This window comes from Pipistrellus hanaki (genome assembly GCF_964339955.1).
Source record: "Pipistrellus hanaki genome assembly, chromosome: 16".
NCBI classification, from domain to species: Eukaryota; Metazoa; Chordata; class Mammalia; order Chiroptera; family Vespertilionidae; genus Pipistrellus; species Pipistrellus hanaki.
The window spans coordinates 46,722,123-46,743,444 of record NC_140518.1 but is presented as its reverse complement, the minus strand read 5'-3'; the positions used below and the strand labels follow the sequence as shown (position 1 = coordinate 46,743,444).

The following is a 21,322-nucleotide window of genomic DNA, read 5'->3' as shown; positions in this document are numbered from 1 at the left end:
GGCACGCGGCACCGCGCCTCCAGGACTGTGGACAGCCACGTGCTCATCAGGGTGCCCTGCCCAGGCCACTGGGGCTTTCAGTCCAGAAATAATGGGCATTTCTTCTTTCAAGAGTAAATTATTACTTTTTTCCTGAAACAGTAGAAACAATCAGCTTAGACCAAAAAGGACACACTTTCCAAAGATCGTTTGACTAAACACCTGGGGGAAGAAAGCTTTTGGGCTGAGGGTCGAGGGCCCCACAGAGACACAGAGTTCATGGAGGTATTTGCTGACGGCCTGACAAGAGGCGGCAGGCACCAAACTGCTGGGGGTCTAGGTGAGACCCAGTGTAACAAGGAGAGGAGGGTACGTGGAGGCGCCAACGAAAACAGGGCTCAGCGTCTCTCCCGGGTGGAGCAGTAGGTAACGCAGTCAGGGTGGAGAAAGCCACTCGTACACCTGATCCCCTTGCTGGATAGGCAGGGGCCCTGGGTGGACTCAAGCTGACCAGACCACCACAGTGTCTCAGGCCCTCAGGTCGACACCGTGTGGAGCCAGGCCACGTCTGCTGGCTTGGGAGCCGGGGCTCGCAGCCTGTCCCGGCATGCCACGCGCACCGCCGGCCTCACTCCTGCAGGAGCTTGTGCTTGACCGTGGTGCTCTCGGAGCAGAGGTGGATAAAGAGGACACCGGCAGCCGTGCGTGCCCGGAGCTCCCGCAGCTCATAGTCATGGGCCCATTCCACGTGGCCCCACTTCTGGATCTGAGGGAAGGACAAGGGATGTTAGTGAGCAGCTTAGTGCCCAGCCGCTGCAGGCCTGAGCCACATACCACCCCTTCAGCCGGACTGAGGGCCACAGGCTCCCAACTCCGAACAGGCAAGACACACGTGTTGGGGAGGCTGTGGGAAGCGCACACAGGTGGCCAGAGCAGGCTCCGCCTTCCACGCGGTGTGGATGGTCTAGGAGGGTGCAGTCCAGGCTCAGGGACAGCAGGCACTCACTACTAGGCAGGCCAGGCACCAAAACCACATCTTCCCTGAGGCCCACCTGTGTGCCATCCCTCTCTCACACGTCTTCCCACAAGGAGGCCGGCACAGGCAACCTACAGATGCCATCCTCCCCTGCGCTGCCTCACCAGGTGGCCCGCGAGTGGGATAGAAAACATCAGCCACGGCCACTCGGCACTTCATCTGTGACTGCTAGGGCAGGGCTGCAGACTCTCTCCAGACTCTAAGCCTGGACACCGGACATAGAAGAAACCGGACACGTGGCTGTCCACATGTCAGCGGAGCTGTCCTCGCCCTGCTGACTCCTCCTGGCCCAGCCCAGGAAGCCGGCCCAGCCGCCCACCTGCTCGGAGCTGAGTCAGCCTGCCACAGCAGCTCTCGCACCTCTGGGCTCCTCGTCTCACCTGGACAAGTGTGATTAGCCACCTGAAGAGCACGCTCTCCTTTCAGGGAGCACGCGCACACAATCCAGGTGGCTCCCATTTTGTTCAAACCTGAAGTTCAGAAAACAGCAGCCTGGCTTGGTCCCACCATCAAAAGCAGAGCCCAGACCAGAAACCAGGTTTCCTGGCTCCCTCTCTCTCAGAGCCTGCCCAGTTTCACCCTCATAGGTTGTCTCTCTACCCCATAATTGCTTCTAACACTCAGAGGACAGCTAGCCTCTTTTGTGATAGTTTCCCCAGGCCTTTTTCTGGAGAGGTGACAGAAGAACTTGGGCAATACTGCCATTATAAAAGGGGCTCATCATGCTATGGGCTGATTTCTAATAACGATTAACCTTAGGAAGTTTGAGAAATAACAACAAAGATTGCAGACTGTCATAATTCTCAGTTTAAAAAAATGCAAACCCTGCTCAGCTGGTGTGTCCAGTGGTTAGAGCATCATTTTTGCACAGCAGCGTATCAGGGTTGATCCCTGGTCAGGACACGTACGGAAGGCAACCAACTGATGTTCTGTCACATCTATGTCAATCTCCCTCCTCTAAAATCAGTGCACATGTCCTCGGGGGAGGATTTAAAAATGATAATTCAGCCCTGGTGAGTGTGACTCAGTTGGTTGAGTGTCCTCCTGTGAACCAAGGGGTTGCTGGTTCGATTCCCAGTTGGGGCACACATGTCCAAGTTGTGGGCTCAATCCTCAGTAGGGGGTGTACAAGAGGCAGCTAATTAATGCTTTCTCATCAGTGTTTCTCTCCCTCTGTCCCTGTTCTTTCCTTTCTGAAAATAAAAAATTAAAAATTAAAAAGCAAATGACAGCAGAACAGACCCTACATCAGCACTCCATCCGCCTGTGCACAGCAGCAGCTCGCTTTGTATGCCCTGCATGGATGTCAGGGCACAGAGGCTGTCTCCAAGAGCAACCCTGTGGCTCCAGCCATTTTAACGGACCATTTTCAGGTGTGCCAGGTGCAAAGGATCTTGATTTGCCACGTGCTGGGTGGGGGGTGAAGGCCTGGACCTGGAGTCACCTGGCTCCAGCATTTTCTGAGGATTTGGCCTGTGCCTCGGTTTCCTCCTGTGTAAATGGGCATAACAACAGCCCCCACGTGATCAGGCTGTTTGGGAGAGGGGTTGAGGCAATGAGGGAGAGCTGAGCTCGATGCTGTTGCAGTTTCTGTTATTTATGCGAAAGTAATAAAATAGATGGGTTACCCCCGAACCCCAGGTAGTCTGAATCTGGAGGGTGAGGTGGGGACTTAAGGTGCTGCAAACCTCACCTGGTATTCCTCCTCCAGGCGGGACAGCAGCACGGCCTGCTCCACTGTCAGATGCAGGTCCATCAGGCCCAAGGTCAGCATCACAGACTTGAGTTGGGTCACGACAAATTCAATCCCTGCAGGGACATAAGCCAAGTCAGGACCCAGGACACCGCCACCCTGAAACAAAGCAGTGGCTAGACCTACTCCTTGTGAGTCCCTACACCCTAGAGGTGGGGGAGATGAGTCACAGGGCTTATTGACGGGCCCCAGATCCCTCCTCCTCCTCCATGAGGGGAGAGTCCTCCTCTGCTCCTGCCTGGGGTGGGCACATGACTGGAACCATTCCAGCCCTGCCCAGTGACTGGTTCATGGATGGGCCGATGAGACTTGAACTTCTGGAGAAAGCCAACCTTCTCCTAGAAGGGTGTGAGCCTGCTGTCCCCTCAAACTGAGCAAAATGAGCAGCAGACCCACCCCACAGCATGCTTCTGTGATTCTCGGGCTACGGACACCCATGCCAATCCCTCCACACCCCAGGCCTAGGAAATGCCTGCATACCTTGTAGGGCCCACATGTTGTAAGATGCCAGGTGGCTGACGAGCACCTCCCGAGTCCTGGTGGGGATGCTGGGCCCCATGATGCTGGTGGAGGAGCCAATCTCCACACCGTACCTGAAAGGAAAGGCTTTGGTTGCTGTGCACCTCAGCTTTGCCCAGAAGCAAAGCCCTAACTGCTCAGCAGGTGTGCACCCCTCCAGGGCAAGTAGTGAAGAAGTCGACCTCGAGGATTCTGGGAGCAACTACCACGGTGGTCAGTGACCTCCTGACCTAGTATCATGAGCAAAGCCCGAAGATCAAGAAACTGCCCTGTCAGGGGACAGCAGGCTCACACCCTTCCAGGAGCACGGACCCAGGACACAGTCCAATTCCCAGTCAGGGCACATGCCGGGTTGCGGACTCAATTCCCAGAGGGGGGCGCGCAGGAGGCAGCGGCTGATCATTCTGTTTCTCTCCCTCTCCCTTCCTCTCTCTGAAATCAATAAGATAAAATACATTTTTTAAAGAAGTAATTATCCCGAATGGAGGCACAGGTATGCAAGTTGTGCCAGGAGGGAATTCTCTTTGCCTAGGATCAAAAACATGGGCTACCTGCTTTTTAAATTTTTTAAGAAACAATTTTCACATTGAGCTCATAAATAATTTCTTTCAAATATTGTTTTCCTTACAATAACACCTGTGTATGTCCTATATTATTCAATCATTTTATCAAATATTTATTAAGCCTGAACTATATACAAGGCATTGTTTTTTGCATGGGATATGAGCTGGCTTCAAGAATGATGTATTTTCAAAAACAATCATAACTACATAAAATACAGGAGAAACATAATGGAAAAAAAGCAATTTAGTACTCATCTGGCACCATACATAGTATTTACAAAAATATTGACTACATTCCCTATTCCCTATGCTATATTTTACATCCCCGTGACTTTTATGTAATTACCAATTTGTGTGTGTTTTTTTTTAAATCCTCACCTGAGAATATTTTTCCATTGCTCTTTTAAAAAGGAAAGACAGGGGAGAGGGGGGGGAGAAAAAAAACATGGATGTGAGAACATCGATTGGTTGCCTTCCACACAAGCCCCAATTGGGCCCGGGGATTAAACCTGTAACCCTTGACCAGGAATCAAACCCACAACTCTTCAGTGCATGGGCCAACATTCTAACCACTGAACCACACCAGCCAGAGAGCAATATTTTGTGCTTCTTAGTCCCTTCACCTTTTTCACATAGCCTTCAGCCCTTTGACAACTATCAAAATTTTCTCTGTAAGTCTTTTTATTTTGTTGTTTACATTCTACATATAAGTGAAATCATATGGTATGTGTCTTTCTCTGAGCACATGTCCTGTATGTCCATCCATGTTGTCATAAATGGTAAGGTTTCATTCTTTTTTATGGCTAATATTTCACTGTATATATGTACCATATCTTCTTTATCTATTTGTCTTTTGATGGAAGCACCTTATGTTGCTTTCATATCTTAGCTACTGTAAATAATGCAATGAACATATAGACACATATGTCTTTGGGTTTCTTCAGATAAATACCCAGAAGTGGAATTGCAGGGTCTTTTTAAAAAAAAAAAAAAAAAATTTATTGATTTTTTTTTTTACAGAGAGGAAGGGAGAGAGATAGAGTTAGAAACATCGATGAGAGAGAATCATCAATCAGCTGCCTCCTGCACACCTCCTACCGGGGATGTGCCCACAACCAAGGTACATACCCTTGATCGGAATCAAACCTGGGACCTTTCAGGCCGACGCTCTATCCACTGAGCCAAACCAGTTTCGGCTAAGTCTTTATTTCTTGTTGTAGCCTTTGTTTTAATGTCTATTTTGTCTCGTATAAGTATTGCTATTCTAGCTTTTGTTTGTTTCCATTTTCATGAATAACTTTCCCATCCCTTTATTGCAGTCTGTATGTATCTTTTTATCAGAAGTGAGTCTCTTGTAGATAGCATATATATATGTTTGCTTTCATATCCATTCAGGCATTCTGTGTCTTTTGATTGGGTTATTTAATCCATTTGCATTTAAAGTAATTATTAATAGACTCGCAGCCCGGTGCACGAAATTCGAGCATGAGGGGGTCCCTCAGCCCAGCCTGCACCCTCTGCAATCTGGGACCCCCTCAAAAGATGTTCTGCCAGTTTACAGGGATTGGGCCTAAACCGGCAGTTTGACATCCCTCTCACAATCCGGGACCTGCTGGCTCCAACAGCTCACCTGCCTGCCTGCCTGATTGCCACTAACCACTCTGCCTGCTGGCCTTCTCACGCCCAACTGACCGACCCCCTGTTGGCCTGCTCGCCCCTACTTAGCCTCCCCACCGGCCTGCTCACCCCCAACTGTCCCCCTGCTGGCCTGTTCACTCTAAATTGCCCCCCCTGCCGAAACCAGTTTGGCTCAGTGGATAGAGCGTCGGTCTGTGGACTGAAAGGTCCCAGGTTCGATTCCGGTCAAGGGCATATACATTGGCTGCAGGCACATCCCCAGTAGGGAGTGTGCAGGAGGCAGCTGGTCGATGTTTCTCTCTCATCGATGTTTCTAGCTCTTTATCCCTCTACCTTCCTCTCTGTGAAAAATCAATAAAATATATTTAAAAATAAAAATAAAAAATAAATAAATTGCCCCCCCCCACCCCGACTGCTGTCCTGCTCACCCGCAACTGGCCCCCCTGCTGGTCTGCTTACCCCCAAGGGCCCCTGCCATCCCATCCTGGCCTGATCACCCCCCGGTGACCCAAGGTCCCAGCCCCTCCTTTTTTCTTTTCTTTTTTTTCAGTGCCTCCTTGAGCAAAGGGCCAGCTGGAAGCAAGTATCTAGGATTTATTTATCTTCTATAATTGAAACCTTGTAGCCTTGAGTGGAGGCCAGGTCCAGCCAGGAAGCTTAGCTTCCTCCATTACTGGGGAAAACTCAAGCCTCCTACTTGCTCAAGCTCTGTGGCCAGCTGCCATCTTGGTTGGGTTAATTCACATACTCACTCCTGATTGGCTGGTGGGCATGGCTTGGGGTAGCAGAGTGATGGTTAATTTGCATGTTTCTCTTTTATTAGTGTAGATATATATTTATTGCCATTTTGTTATTCATATTCTTTTTTTTTTCTTCTTAAAGAAGATCCTTTAACATTACTTGTAATTTTGGTTTGGTGGTAATGAACTCCTTTAGCTTTTTTCTTATCTGGGAAACTCTTTACCTGAATTTCAATTCTACATGAGAGCTTTTCTGGGTAATTTTGGTTGTAGGTCCTTGCTTTTCATCACTTTAAATATTTCATGCCAATCTCTTCAGGCCTGCAAAGTTTTTGTTGAGAAATCAACTGAAAGTCTTGAGAACTCCCTTGTAGGTAACTGTTTTTCTCTTGCTGCTTTTAAAATTCTGTCTTTAACCTTTGGTATTTTAATTATCGTGTCTTGGTGTGGCTCTCCTTAAGTTCATCTTGTTTGGGACTCTCTGTGCTTCCTGAATTTGTGTATCTTTTTCTTTCACCAGTTAGGGAAATTTTCTGTCACTATTTTTTTAAACAGGTTTTCAATTCCTTGCTTTCTTTCTGCTCCTTTTGGCACCCTCATGAAGTGAATGTTGGTACGTTTGATGTTGACTCAGAAGCCCCTTAAACTATCCTCATTTTTTTTTTTTAATTCATTTTTCTTTTTGCTGTTCTAATGGGGTGTTTTCTCCTACCTTATATTTCAAATCGCTGATTCAATCCTCTGCTTCATCTACTCTACTGTTGATTCCTTCTAGTGTATTCCTCATTTCAGTTATGTAATTCTTCATTTCTGACTGGTCCTTTTTTATGTTTTCTATCTCTCTGTTAAAGTTCTCACTGAGAACTGCTTTTAGAGCTGCTACCCTAACTGGAGCTCAGAGCTAATAAGTCTGTGCACAGGCCCTTTAAGAGGAACACCTGGGACTTCCCTCACTCACCCACAATTCCTGCTGGTTTTCCCAGCTAGAGGTTATGGGGGCTTCTCTTCCATGCACTAGAACCATGGACTGGGAAGCAAGTTGTAGGGTTGGGATCCATCTCTCTTGAGGGGGAACCTCCATAGCTGAGATATCCCTCCTGATATTTAACCACCACATGTGGGTGTGGGACCTACTTGTCCTGCATCTCCACCACTCCTACCAGTCTTATGTGGCTTCTTGTGTGTATCCTTAGTTAGGGAACATCTGTTCAGCTAAATATCAGGTAGTTTTCAACAATAGTTGTTCTTCAGTTTAGTTTTCATTTTGATGTGGTCATAGGAAGATGCAAGTACCACATTTACCTACTCCGCCATTTGACCGGAAGCCGTATTTACTTTCACATATCACTGATTTTCCCCACTGGTTTAGAAATATTCTTTCTGAATTTCTAACAGTACAAATGGAGCATAGCAAATGGCCCAATTTTTCTGTAAATTATTAACAAGAAATCTAAAAAAAAAAAAGCTAACAATTTTGTATAATAACAAAGATTTCCAAGTACCTAAATATTCTTGTATTTCATCAGACACTAAAATGACATTGTATCCTCATAGTTCTTAAACAGTACTATATTTGTTACATTTTACTTGATCCATGCCTTTCACTATAGAAACCAAGGATGCCTGGGACATAGTGGGCACTCAAAAAATGTGTACAAATGACACAGACTGACTGACAGACATCACTTTTGTGGGGAAGAGGAAGCGGGAAGCTATGCCAAAAACTACTCCATATAAGCTTACGAAATACTGTGGGGTCAAGATAGTACCAAGGTAGTAGCCCTTACAAAGTCCCCTTGGAATGAAACTGAATTTGCCACCACATCAATAATCTATTCAATTTGCACAAAAGAATCTTCTTGCTAAGAAAGCATCAATTCCTGGACACCTTATATCCACAGGATAAATGTTACCTATAATTTTGTAGGATGCTGTTCAAACTTTTCTCTGTGAGTTAATATCATATAAATCGTTTTCTGATTTATTTTAATAGTGTACCAATTGTGACAACAGTAAAGAGGATAACTGCCGGGATGTAGCACTTACTGTGTGCCAAAAAGGATGCTAACCATCACTTCATTTAGTCCTCACAATACCCTAAGAGGTAGGGATTTAAAAACCCCACACACAAAGAAGCTAACGCTTAGGGAGATCAAGTCCTAACTCAAGACCACACAGACAATCATGGCAGAGCTGGGGCCCCATACCTATAGTTGGCACAATGCCTACTTGGTGCATGGTGGCTGAGACAAATGTGAGGAACAGTTTTTCCAAGGTGGCCCGTCCTGATGATCTGAGGGTGCCAAATCCTAAGGGTGCTCTGGACCCAGGAAATCTACCAGCTAAGGACTGCTTTATCCAGCATGGCCCCTGGCCTAAGAGCCTGCCCAGCAAACGGGGTTGCATGTCTTACCTCTTCTCAGCCCATTCTAGGATTGGGTCCCATTCGTTCTTCTGAAGTTCCACTAATGTCTCTGGCTCTTCCACCCTGTAGCTAATTCATTGCAAAATCACCTTCATTAATAAAAAGCACAATTCCTTCATTCAGTGACAGACAACAGAAAAACACAGAAAACAACAGCAAAGAGAACTTCACCACTGCCCCGGCCCCACAAATCTTTCTCCTAAAGCAGTAGTTCTCAAAGGGAGGCCTTAGGGCCAGTAGCAGAGCACCATCTGGGAACTTAAGAGCAAATCTCAGGCCCCACCCCATACCTTCAGAAAGCAGAACCTCTGGAGGTGTTTTAACAAGCCCTCTAGGGGATTCTAATGTGAGCCTGAGTTTCACAACCACTGTCCTAAATGTCCCTGATTATTTGACGGGTCAAGATTGGCTGCACTATGTTAGTATTATTCTAAACACTAATATCGTACCCTCAGATCCACTCAGTCCTAGGAGGCTGACCGTGAATGCTACCTGGACCTGTCGCTGCATCCCTACCTCCCTGCAGCCCTTCCAAGAGAGTGTATTCCTGGCCAGACCAAGTTGCCGATTTGGACTTCATGAGCCCACCTGCCTCCTGACTACAGATGCAGCTGCTGCCACAGAGGCCTGACACCGTGATGCCAGGCTACACTACTTGTTTTGAATAAGAGACAAAGAGATGGAGTCGGCTGAGGGGAGCTTAGCTGCAAGGCTTCATGGGACAGGAACCAAAGTGGGCACTGTGGAAAACCAGTCTGGTGTGAGCAGAGGGGAACAGAGAAATCATGAGAGTGCAAGCAAAGCTGGACTGCTGAGGAGCAGACAAGTGTGCTGACTCCCCTCAAGGCACAGGGAGGAACTCTGGTAGCCAATCTCCCAGCTCCCATACCAGGTGACCAACTGTCCTTCATTCCTATCAGGACTCTGTGTGGTTTTTAAGAAAACCCTTTTACCTGAGCTAAGTTGAATAGCTTCTGTTCCCTGCAATCAAATGGCCCCGAACACATATGGGGACTTTCTGACTAGCAACTCGAAGCTCGCACTGCTGGCTGCCTCTCCAGGAGGCGCTCCCCTCAGCCTACTGCTGGCTTCACATGCCATCCGTGAGAACTCAGCCAGCGGGCACCATGCAGCTCGGCCGCTTCAGCACTGCTTCCGCTCCCCTCAGCATCACTAACCAATTAGCTGAAGGACACAGAGAAGGAACTCCTTCGGTCTGATGCCTTCCACTGGGACAGTTCTCTCCCTGCCTTCGGACTGACTAAAAATGGTTCATTCCAGTTCTCAAGCCTGCTGGCACGCAGACAGATACATGGCAGTTTTCATGAGTATCCAGTTCACCCACTAAAGACCTAGGGATTCTCAGTCTGCACAGTCCGTGAGTCACGGTTTGTAATAAATGTGTGTGTGTGTGTGTGTGTGTGTGTGTGTAGGTATATACATTTTTTAGGCCTTCAGACCTGAACTGAATTATGCCATCGGCTTTAATTCTCTAGCTTGTAAGTTGTGAGGCTGCTTGGCCTCTAAAATTGAGTGAATCAATTCTTATTAAAATATATATATATATTTTTTCTTTAAATTAAAAACGAAGAACATAGACAGGATGGGGAAATTTAGAAGTGGAAGAAGCTAGCTCCTGAATATCAACATCTGGCCATCCTTATCCAGGCTGACAAGCAGTGAATGGGAAGGATGCTGACGTGAGACTGATCTGGTAGCCTAGGGTCAGAGGCCCTGCTGGGGACTGGCAAGTGGCCCTTAGTCCTGGAACCTACAAGAGCTGCATACACCACCACCACCCACCACCCACCACCTGCTCCAGCCGAGGGATGGCTGCTGGGCTGCAGAAGAGCTGTGCCCAGCCAGGAGCTCTCCTTCCTCGGGGTTTGCAGAGCAGCTGAGAGCAAGCTAGTTGCTCTCCCTGCCCAGTGAGATAAAGGAAAATCGCCTCTTCTTCTACTGATAACTGGGCAAATGAGGCGAAACAGCCCAAAGAACTCACTAGGTCCAAGGAGAATGCTCATCTAAACGTCAATTACCAGATGGTGTCTGTGTCCAGGAACTTCACAGCTGCCCGGATCAGCTGGTCCTTGTTTCGTTGCGTTGGATTGTCTAAAGACGTGTTGCACAATGTGGTCTGAAACAAAAGGCAGAGAGCCCTGTCACCACCCACTGGGCCCAGGCAAAAACCACCGCATTCCCGAGGACACCGTGTCCAACCCACAGCATCAGAGAGAACCAGCCAGCGACACCCAGCAAGGAGCAGTGCCCGCCAAAGCCCTCGACCTAAAGCCTCAGCTGCAGCACATCTAGTGAGAGCTTGCCACAGCGGGTTCCGTGCCCACAGAGCACTGGGTGACAGCTCATGGACTCCGGATATTCAGAGGCCTAGAATTAGCGTACTTCCCAAGGTCTCATACTCTTCTACCAGACTGCTGCATTCCACTGAATCCTCACAACAACCCTTTGGATAGGTACCATTATACCCATTTCAGAGATGTGGAAATGGAGTCCCAGAGAGGTCAAATTCAGTAAATAAGACACATAAGCATTACTAGAATTCAAATCTGACTGAAAAACTCACCAGCTGGCTCCATTCACACCTCAGGAAGCAGGGAACAAGTGAGCAGAACAGGATTACTTTCCAGACTGGCCTTGTTGACAGTGGCTGTTAGGGACTCTACCGTTAGCTTGCAGCCCATCCCCTGTGTCATCAGACAGTCAAAGGCACAGCCCGCACACAGCCGGCTGGGAAGGTGTTGAGGAAGCGTGCTGGTATGCAGGCCAAGCCCGGGTGATGGTGGGAGGGAGGGGAAGGTCCTGAAGGGGGACAGGATGATAGCACTAACTCCAGTGTTGACTGACTGCTCTCTCTGTAGGTGCCAGGGACCACACCCAGGCCTTTCTACGGTCAGCTCACCCCATCTGACCACTACTCCACGAGGGGGCACTATCACCACCTCTCACAGATGGCAGACAATGGGCCGGAAAGGGGCAGGAACTTGCCCAAGGTTACGGTTTGGAAGCTGCAGGGCCTGAGTCCAGTCTAGCTGACTCTTCCTCACTGCTCCAGTGCCTCAGTGAGCCACCCCGTGCAAATGGGGGCTGCTCCATGGGATTCCTCACCACACCCACCTGCCCCTTGGGTTCTTGAACCCTACCAGTACTGACTGCCAACATAATTCACAACACTCGTCAGACAGGCATGGTCCTGCCCGTCTGTGCTACCCTAATGCAAACACTATACGGTGCTGCTGATGGAACAAGCCAGCTGCATGACAGACAGTAACACAGCTGGGCAGTTAGCGGGACACATCTGCCTGAGCTCAGAGGAGCAGCCCGCCAGCCAGCACAGCGCTCTGAGCAGAGAGCGCAGGTGGCCAGGCCATGGGGGAATGTTTGGCACATTGGAGGAGGCAAGTGAGGCAGCAGCATCCCCAAGGACTTTACTGTAATTTAGGTAGGAATCTCCCGATTTTTGCCAGGTGCCTAGAAAGCCAAGAGCAGGCATCAAAGTATAGGTGTGCAAACTTGTTACCAGATGCATGGTGTAGAACTTGATGGTGTCCTGCTGGGAGTCCCACTCAGTGGCCACTGCGATGGCCAGGGCCTCACTGGGGACAGTAAAGAGCTTGGCTTGGGGAGTTTTCAGCTTCCTGTGGTCCAGGTTTATCTCAAAGCCGCCTTGAAAGATCAAATGAAAACCTCTCAGGGACTGTTAAGTGGAATCAAGTGACCATTCTATATTTAGCTACCTGAACTGGAGCAAAAACAACCGAGTCCCTCCGTGGGGGGCTTACAGAAACATATGCGACAGAAGTGCGAAGGTCAGCTCACCACCCAACTGGCTGGAGATGAAAAATGTTTCTACCCATCAACGGGGGGGGGGGGGACAGTCAAAATTTCAGATACGGTACTCACCTTCACCCTGTGTGATGGTGACATTCTGATAGAATCTCTTCCTTTCTGTGGGAAAGATTTTTCAAAAAGGCAGTTATAATCATGTTGAGAGAGCTCAGGAAGCAACAAGACCAGCTTGCTAATGCTGGCTGATTGGCTTGATTGTCATATCCCTAGTCAAGGTCTGCCCTACTCTGTAGCATAATCAACAACTTCTGATTAAAGCTGGTGGTTCCCTCTCCAGGGAGAAAGGAGGACAACTGGTCAAGCCCCCGCCAGCCCAGGGACAGTCTGATCACGCAGCATCATAAGCCTGCAGACCGTATGACCCGAAAGACTTTTCCAGCACCTTCTGCTTTAACTTCTAAGCATGTTCCTCCCACACCAGCCCCACTAGTGCTGCCCGTGCCAGCACAATGTGCCCAAATCTAAAGATGGTGTCAGGTGTGATAAAGCCAGAGACCCATCCAAGGCAGGAGTGGAAGGCAGGTGAACGTGATGTGCATATCCATGACTGAGATGCACAAGCAGTAAGCAGAGATCCCAGGAGCATTTCCGTCCCCTATTCTAATTAATTAACCTAATTTACCAGCTTGCCTGTGTATTCAACAGGAACTCCAAACATTTCCTTTAGGAAGGAAAAATCTGTGTCCTGTTCTTCTGAAAATAACTTGAATAAAATCTTACGTAAAAATATAAACACATTCTCCTCTTTCACCTGGGGGGATTAGAAAACAATAGTGCTGCATAAGGAATTATGCAGATTCCTTCAATTAATAAAGAACAAATAGGTCACATTTTGGAAATTATAAACAATAACCCAGTCCTTACATCTGTGATAAACAAAATCATTCATTCATTCATTCATTCATTCATTCATTCATGTGTTTGTTCTTTCACATATTATTCATCGGGTACCTAAAGCCTTCAGAGTCTGACCAAAGTCAGTTATTGAAAATGATTATGTAGCACGTAAAGGAAAAGGAGATTCATTAGTTTTTAAAGCTTTTTTGAGTTCTTTTAATTCTTAAAAAATGTATTTTTATTGATTTTAGAGAGGAAGAGAAAAAGAGAGAGAGACAGAAACATTAATGATGAGAGAGAATCATCTATTTGCCACCTCCTGCAAGCCCCCTACCAGGGTTGGAGCCCACAACCAGGCATGTGCCCTGACTGGAAACTGAACCATGACCTCCTGGTTCATAGATTGATGCTCAACCACTGAGCCACACTGGCCAAGCTCAGTTGAAGTTTTATTAATTCAAATAGACTATGAAAACAAAAACTTGGTTTATGTAACAGAGGATGGAAAGAAAGTATCTGGTCTTACTACAAACATATTTTTGTTTTGCACATTTTTTTTCATGAATCTCCCTTGCTATCATTAATGCTTACACATGGAAATTACAGCCCCATGGTTGCACTTACTTAATAAGACCCAAACTGGTTTCCCACAAAATATATTTGTGCCAACTTTTATCAGGTACTATTTCTAGGTACATTGGATAAAACAGTGAATAAAACAAAATCCGTGTCTTCATAGAGTTTAAATTTTCTTTTTAAAGTGATCAGATCTAACAACCAAGATGATGCTACATTATTACAGCATAATATGCCATCTTCAGCTGAACTCTGAGTCTCTCACAGCTGACACATCAGGAGGTTTACCCACCCTGCTGCTTGTAAATGTCCTTACTGTGCAGGCTGGCGGTCACACTCACATGGCAGGTGCGAGCATCTGGAGGCTCCTGTGTGTGTGGTCTGGACCACGGCATCCAGATGACAGCCAGGTGCTCTCCAATGTCTGGCTGGGCAGCAAGTCATCAGCCAGGCCAAGCAGGAAGTGGGAAGAGCTGTGAGAGCTCTGACTCATCACTGGGGTGTGGCTGGGGATCCTTCCCTGAGCAGGAAGTGTCAACGGAGAGCATTCCAGCACACAGCCCTCGGAAATGGGTCCAGGAGACCTGGGGGCCAAGGAATGGACTGAACCAGCACAGACTGAACCATCCAAAGATGCCAGGACAGCAGGGTTTCCCACAAGGGAAGAGTCGCTTTTTTTTTCTTTTTTTCTTTTTTTTTCCTGGCTACTCTGCCCTGGCCAGTCCCACTTCTTTATCTGTTAAGAGGAAGAAAAAAACTAGAAGGGAGTGGGGTGGATGCAGGGCCAAGGAAGGGGCAACCAAAATTGCTCAAAATAGGAGAAAACCAAGAGATAACTGGGCAAAAAGAGCTCAAAGGCTGCTGGGCGCATGTGCGGGTTGGGTGCTCCAGACAGGCCTTCTCCTGAAGGGAGCAGTGGCAGGTAGAGGGCTAACTCCAGGCTTGGAAGTTTTGAAATAAACTCTGGCATAAATCCCTTTCTAGGAAGTGTGGTAAGTCCTGGCAACAGGACTCAAAGTTCATCCCCACCCTAGAGGGACTAACTCTCCTGCGGGAAGACAGACACTAAACCAGCCAAATAAGAAAGGGGCATGATGGCCAAAGTCAAGGAACAGACACACGTTGGGGAAGCTCGGTCCCCTCGTGGGCTAAAGGAAGAGCTCCCGGCAGCCAGTTCCATCTGAGACCTGCAGAGGAAGGAGTGAGTCAGTCTGCATGGATGGGTTCATTTTTAGAGGGTGTCTAAAAAGAGCAAACAGCTGACACCAGTCTGGGGCCTCAAGAGAGCACAGAGTTTTGAAGAACTAGAAAGAGGGTCAGCGAAGACTGTAGCTATCCAGCAGGTGCCAGAGGGGCGTAGGTTATAGTAAGGAGGAGAGAGGGAGGCAGGTAAGGCTTTCTCATAGGCAAATATGATCTGGAAATTTGGCGGGAGTCAGGCTCCCCAACAATGACAAAAGATAAAGGTTCTTCACCTGGGCACTCAAAGGTCTTGGGTCCATAAGACAAATCATGAGGCCATTTAGAAGCCTATGAACCCCCATAGTCTCCATTAATACAGGCCTAGCCGACAGCAACAGGAACACCATCAAATGAGGAACTTTTATAATAATATGAACAATAAAGGTTTATTAAATAAATATAAATAAATAAAAACCAGGAACACCATCTTTAAAGGGGAAGAAACAGCCTAACCTTGTAGGAGCACACAGAACTCGGGTCTATTTTGAGTATGAATCACTCCCTTTACACATCATCTATTTCTGTGGCAAAAACACACCCCGTGGCTTTTAAGAGACAATTTTGTGGACCGTGTAGATACAGAGAAATGGGTATGTAAATAAGTGCTGAATTTATAAAGCTGACCACAAGAACACAGGCTATATAAGCAGAGAGAACTTAATAAGAAAATACGCTCTTGTGAAGAGTGCTGAGTTGGACATTAATGTCCACTGGGTCCCAGTTCCTGTGAAGCTGCTTTGCTCCATATAAAAAAGCAGGCAGCTGAAACCGGTTTGGCTCAGTGGTAGAGCATCGGTCTGCGGACTGAAAGGTCCCGGGTTCGATTCCAGGCAGGGGCATGTACGTTGGTTGCGGGCACATCCCCAGTAGGGGGTGTGCAAGAGGCAGCTGGTCAATGTTTCTCTCTCATCCACGTTTCTAGCTCTCTGTCTCTCTCCCTTCCTCTCTGTAAAAATCAATAAAATATATTTAAAAATTTTTTTTAAATAAAATAAAAAAGCAGGCATTTTCTCTGTCGCTTGGTCCTACACTGCTCCTCCTGTCCCAGGCCTCATGGGCCAGCAAATGACCTATTAGCCCCAATTACCGAGCCAGCCTTTGCTTTGTAAAGACTCAGAGCTGCAGCTCCCGCTGAGCACCAGGAACAGAAGTGCCTTCTAACACCTTTATCTTTTTAAACAGTGCCATCTGGCGGGGCTTAAGCCTTAAAACTGAAGTCCTCTCTAGGGATAGGCCTCCGTTCAGAATGGGAGAAGAGGAGGCTCTGACCAACTGTTTCTGGTATCAAAATTTTTCAGGTCAACAATATAAAGAACTCTTACAACTCAACAATAAAATGACAAATAACCCAATTAAAAATGGTTAAAGGATCTGAATAGATATTTCTCCAAAGAAAATATACAAATGTCCAAAAAGCACATAAAAAATAGGCTCAACATCATTCATCATCAGGGAAATACAAATCAAAACTGGGATGGCTATCATAAAAAAGACAGGTAATAACAAGTGCTGGCGAGGATGTGAAGAAATTGGGACTTTCCAGCACTGCCAGTAGAAATGTAAAATGGTGCAGCCACCTTGGAAAGCAGTGTGTTAGTTCCTCAAAAGGTTAAACAGTTACCATTTGACCCCAGAATTATATTTTGGATATATGAGGGATGAAAACATATACCCATATAAAAATTTGTACACCAATGTTTATAGTAACATTATGCAAGACAGTCAAAAGATGCAAACAACACAAATGCTCATCAATAGGTGAATGGATAAATAAGATGGAATATTACTCAGCAATGAAAAAGAACAGAGTACTAATACATGCTTCAACTTACATAAACCTTGAAAACATTCTAAGGGGGGGGGGGGAGCCAATCAAAAAAGACCACATTTCATTTATATAAAATGTTCAGAATTGGGGAATCTATAAAACAGAAACTAGTGGCTGCCTACAGCTAGAGGGGACAATGGGAGGGCAATAGCTAAAGGGCACAGGGTTTCTTTTTGACAAAATAGAAATGTTCTAGAATTGACTGTGGTGATGGTTGCATAATTCTGTGAATCTACTAAAAACCATGTAATTGTTCACTTTAAATAAGTGAACAATAGCCGAAACCGGTTTGGCTCAGTGGATAGAGCATCGGCCTGCGGACTCAAGAGTCCCGGGTTTGATTCCAGTCAAGGGCATGTACCTTGGTTGCAGGCACATCCCCGGTGGGGGGTGTGCAGGAGGCAGCTGATTGATGTTTCTCTCTCATTGATGTTTCTGACTTTCTATCCCTCTCCCTTCCTCTCTGTAAAAAATCAATAAAATATATATTTAAAATAAATAAGTGAATAAGTGAATTATACCTCACTAAATCTGTTATAAAATTCTTCACACTGAGTATATCTGCCATAGCAATTAATGTAAGTGGGCTAAATGACTAAACACACTTTTTCCAAAGTGTTATAGCATCTAGAGCAGAGGCTGGCAATTTTTTTCTGTAAAGAGCCAAATAGCAAATATTTTAGTCTTTGCAGGCCATTCGGTCTCTGTTGTACTCAACTCTGCTACTGTAGTGAAATAAGCCCTAGACAATATGTAAATGAATGAGTGTAGCTGTGTGCCAATAAAACTTTAGTAGGAAAACAGGTGGCAGGCTGGATGCCTTATCTACAGATTCTCCCTCTGTCTACCACAACCATGAGAAAGATGCCCCTGAGGGGGCAGAGAAGCTAAATGACTGTCCAGGTGACAGACAGCTGCAGAGGGAGCAGACAAGACTTCTAAACCTGACTTCACTGGGTGTTTGCATTCAGCCACACAGGCTACCCCTCCACAACACCTTCCCTTCCACGCAGTGGATACAGCCTGGCACAGGTCTCCTTCCTGCAGCACCTCGTCTAGCACCCAACGGCCCTGCTTAACCCCCTCCTTCTGACCGACTTCAATGACACGGCCACTCCTAAGAGGCCAAGACCATCTACTTGCCAGCGGAAATCTTCAGCAAGGCCCCTTTTGGATTTAACCTCCTGCCATTCCAAACGCTCTCAGAATCACACAATTGGCAAAATCTCCGTAGATCACTCATAGGCCTGGTTCACGTATCTCACTCCCACTGTGCTTTATTGCTTCTTTCATTCATATTTTCTTTCGCAGTTGACTACCTACCGTGTGCCAAGTACTTCCAAGAGCCCAAACTAGTACGTCTGCAGTAGAAAGGAAACAGAGCCCTGGCTGGGTAGCTTACTTGGTTACAGTGTCGTCCCAATATGCCAAGGTTGTGGGTTCAGTCCCTGGCCAGGGCACATATAAGAATCAACCAATGAATGCATAAATAAGTGGAAACAAATTGATATTTCTTTCTCTCTTTCTCTTTTTCTCACAAATCAATTAAAAAATTCACACACACAAAAAAAAGGATGAAGTACCACCATAATGGGAAGTGGCATCCATTAACCTAAATTAACCCTCTGCTTTTGCCAACTTAAGTGAACTCCACCTTTCATTTTCCTTTACACACACACACAGACATTCCAAACGTGTGGGGTTTTCCACCAACCAGCTCTGTAACACCACCTGGGAGTCCTAGAGTTCAATTAAGTTCTAACATTATCCACTGGGAGTTAGTATCTGATTCCACATGTTAATGCACATGTGTCAAACACAAGGCCCGCGGGCCAAATCCAGCCCGCCAGGCCTTGCAATGTGGCCCGCACCGCGCTGTCATCACTGCACTCCGCTGTCAGTTTATGACATTGTCAGTTTATGACTGTTCAGTAAACCATTCGGCCCGCGATTTAGGCTGGATTTTAGATTTTAGCCCCTTCTCTGATTGAGTTCAACACCCCTATGTTAATGGTTAAGTTCCACAAGACTGCCCACCTCAACCTGTCGCCACCCACCCCACCCCTTCAGGGTCCTGTGCTTCTGACCAACCCAACCGGCTATAAACTGGAGGTCCCAATGATGCCTCCTCGGGTTTGATTAAGTGCTAGAACAGCTCACAAAACTCCGAAAAGCATCTCACTTACCAGATTAGGGGTTTATTATAAAAGGATCTAACGGGAAGGGCCAGACGGAAGAAATGCAAAGGGAAGGTACCTGGAAGAGGGTGAGGAGGTTCCAGGCCCTTTCTGGACATGCCACCCCCGGCATCTCTGCGTGCTCACCACCCAGAAGCTCTCCGAACCACTCAGAGCCCATGGCTCAGGGGTTTTAGGGAAGCTTCCTTAAGTAGGCATACAGGCCATGAATGATCAAGTCAATCTCTAGCCCCTCTTCCCTGGAGGTCAGAGGGTAGGGCTGAAAGTTCAATCTCCTTAGCACAAGGTTGGTTCCCATGGCAACCAGTCCCCATCCTTAGGGGTTTTCTAAAAGTCACCTCACTGACATAAACTCGGGTGTGGCTGAAAGACACTCCTTTCATCTTTCTCACTCTGGAGCTCCTTGAGGACAAAAGACCAACTATTTTAGCAAAAGATTCTCTCTGGCTTTTAGGAACTGTGTGCCAGGGCTATTATACATCACAATTATCACAGATGCCCTTCCTTCTTCCTCTTTACTGCTCTTCAGGGCCTACCTCCATTCCCTTCACCTGGGCCCTGAAAGGTGACACCTCAGCACCCACTGTACCCAACATGTGTATAAAGTTATGGAGTTTAAACGAAGAACCCTCACAGGCAACCTAGTCCTTCAACTCACATAAGAAAATGAGGCCAAAGATCACACAGTACCTCAGAGGTCCAGCAGCGCCAGACCCCAGCCTGGGCCCCGCCACAGCCACGTGCCAGCACCCTCACCCACTGCACCTCCAGATGTGTTCCAGCTGCCCACCTTTCCCTCCTCTACACCAGCTCCTACTCATCCACCAACTCTCAGGTTAAAGTTCTTCCATAACCCAAGACCCTTTCTAGACACCCCATTGGGGAGTAGGAGCTTTTGTCCGCACAGCCCCCTGTGCTGTGCTTCCCGCGCCACAGGGCTAAGCTACTGCTTAACGCGGGTGTGACAACCTTCCGCACTGGGCAGTGAGCATCATCGGGTGAGGACCGAGGTCTCTGTCTCGAGGATCACTGGGCCTCCTGCCCTCAGCACAGAAAAACTATCCGAATGTAGCAGAGTGTTACTATTCTTCTCTCAAGTGAGTCTCTCCGGCTCAGCCCTAACCTCTCGCTAGAAGCAATGACAAAGTCACTCCTTCTCCCAGGTCTCCTCAGCCGGCGTGGAGGCCGCACGAGGCCGCAATGGCCTCCTCGGCAGAGGCGCAGGGCTGTGCGGGCCGGCGGGGCCGGAGCCTGCGGGGAAAGCGGCGGGGACGGTGCCGCCCGCCTCCGCCTCCGCTTCCGCTGACCTCCGGGGCTGCTCTGTGACCTTGGAGTGGTCCTGGCACAGAACCCGAGTTTCCCGGTCTGAAAACATGCATCACTCCTGCTTTCCTTATTAAAGAGAAGAAGGCCACACACTTTGAGAAAACCGCACGTGCCCAAGGTCAACTCCCGGCTCCCGCCTTGAAGAGCTGTGTGGCTGTGCTGCACCCTCCGGGGTCCCTGCCCTCGCCGGGACTCTCCCGGTCAGTAACCGGGCCGACCGCCCCGTACCCCGCCCGGCACCTCAAACCTCTCAGCCCACCTTCGCTCGCTCGGCCCCCGGCCAAAGGGGGACGTGCCCTAGCCTCCCTTACCCGCCGGGGGAGCGTAGGCCCGGAATGGGATCGGGATGCTTGCCCTCTTCCCCACGGAGGCCGTGGGACCACCGGGGGGTCGGTTCAGGAGGCGGCGCCACCCATGCCGCAGGCAGAGGCAGCTCCTCCACATCGCGCCGGAGGGCAGGGCGGGACAGCTGGTGCGAAACCTGAGAGCAGGAAACAGCGGAAGGATCCCCAAGCTGCACCCTCTGGCTGTTCGGAAACCGCTCTCCGCCTCCTCAGAGCCCTCACACGGCCTTGGACGCCGCCATCTTCCGCAGGTCGCCGGCGACCCGCCGTCACTCCCGAGCGCCCGCTGCGCACGCCCTAGTCAATCAGCGTCGCTAAAGCACCTGGCCCCACCCACTCCGAGCCGCGCTTTTAAGGAATACTACAAGTCCCAGAGGGCACCTCGCACACCACGTCACGTGTTCTCTTCGCTCACCAATGGGTGGAAGCATCGCCTCAGTCTGCTCCCGCC

At 48.1% G+C, this 21,322-nt stretch overlaps 2 protein-coding genes across 7 annotated transcripts in view; both read right to left on the bottom strand.

Annotated features, from left to right (window-relative positions):
• Positions 1-21,322, bottom strand: part of SHMT1 (serine hydroxymethyltransferase 1) — a 1,020,383-nt gene that overhangs the window by 734,150 nt on the left and 264,911 nt on the right. The window lies entirely within an intron of this gene.
• Positions 99-21,212, bottom strand: ATPAF2 (ATP synthase mitochondrial F1 complex assembly factor 2). Of its 6 annotated transcripts, none has more exons than XM_084861589.1 (8): positions 20,839-21,208; positions 12,575-12,619; positions 12,192-12,337; positions 10,693-10,790; positions 8,642-8,722; positions 3,249-3,361; positions 2,709-2,824; positions 99-745 (listed from the first exon to the last, which is right to left on the bottom strand). In XM_084861589.1, exons 1-8 carry the CDS (start codon positions 20,969-20,971, stop codon positions 608-610), a joined length of 870 nt encoding a protein of 289 aa, XP_084717715.1. In that variant the 5' UTR covers positions 20,972-21,208; the 3' UTR covers positions 99-607. The 6 variants fall into 6 exon arrangements, with proteins under 6 accessions (XP_084717715.1, XP_084717720.1, XP_084717716.1 ...); XM_084861594.1 differs by lacking the exon at positions 20,839-21,208 and adding an exon at positions 14,275-14,293; XM_084861590.1 differs by lacking the exon at positions 20,839-21,208 and adding an exon at positions 13,151-13,511.

Bases quoted from the DNA above. Each gene is read 5' to 3' on its own strand.
- ATPAF2 (XM_084861589.1), bottom strand. From the start codon at position 20,971: ATGTGGAGGAGCTGCCTCTGCCTGCGGCATGGGTGGCGCCGCCTCCTG. The intron at 12,620-20,838 runs GTAAGGGAGGCT...TCTTTCCCACAG, and splicing joins GGCCTACGCTCCCCCGGCGG to AAAGGAAGAGATTCTATCAG. The intron at 10,791-12,191 runs GTAACAAGTTTG...CTTTTGTTTCAG, and splicing joins AGTTCTACACCATGCATCTG to ACCACATTGTGCAACACGTC.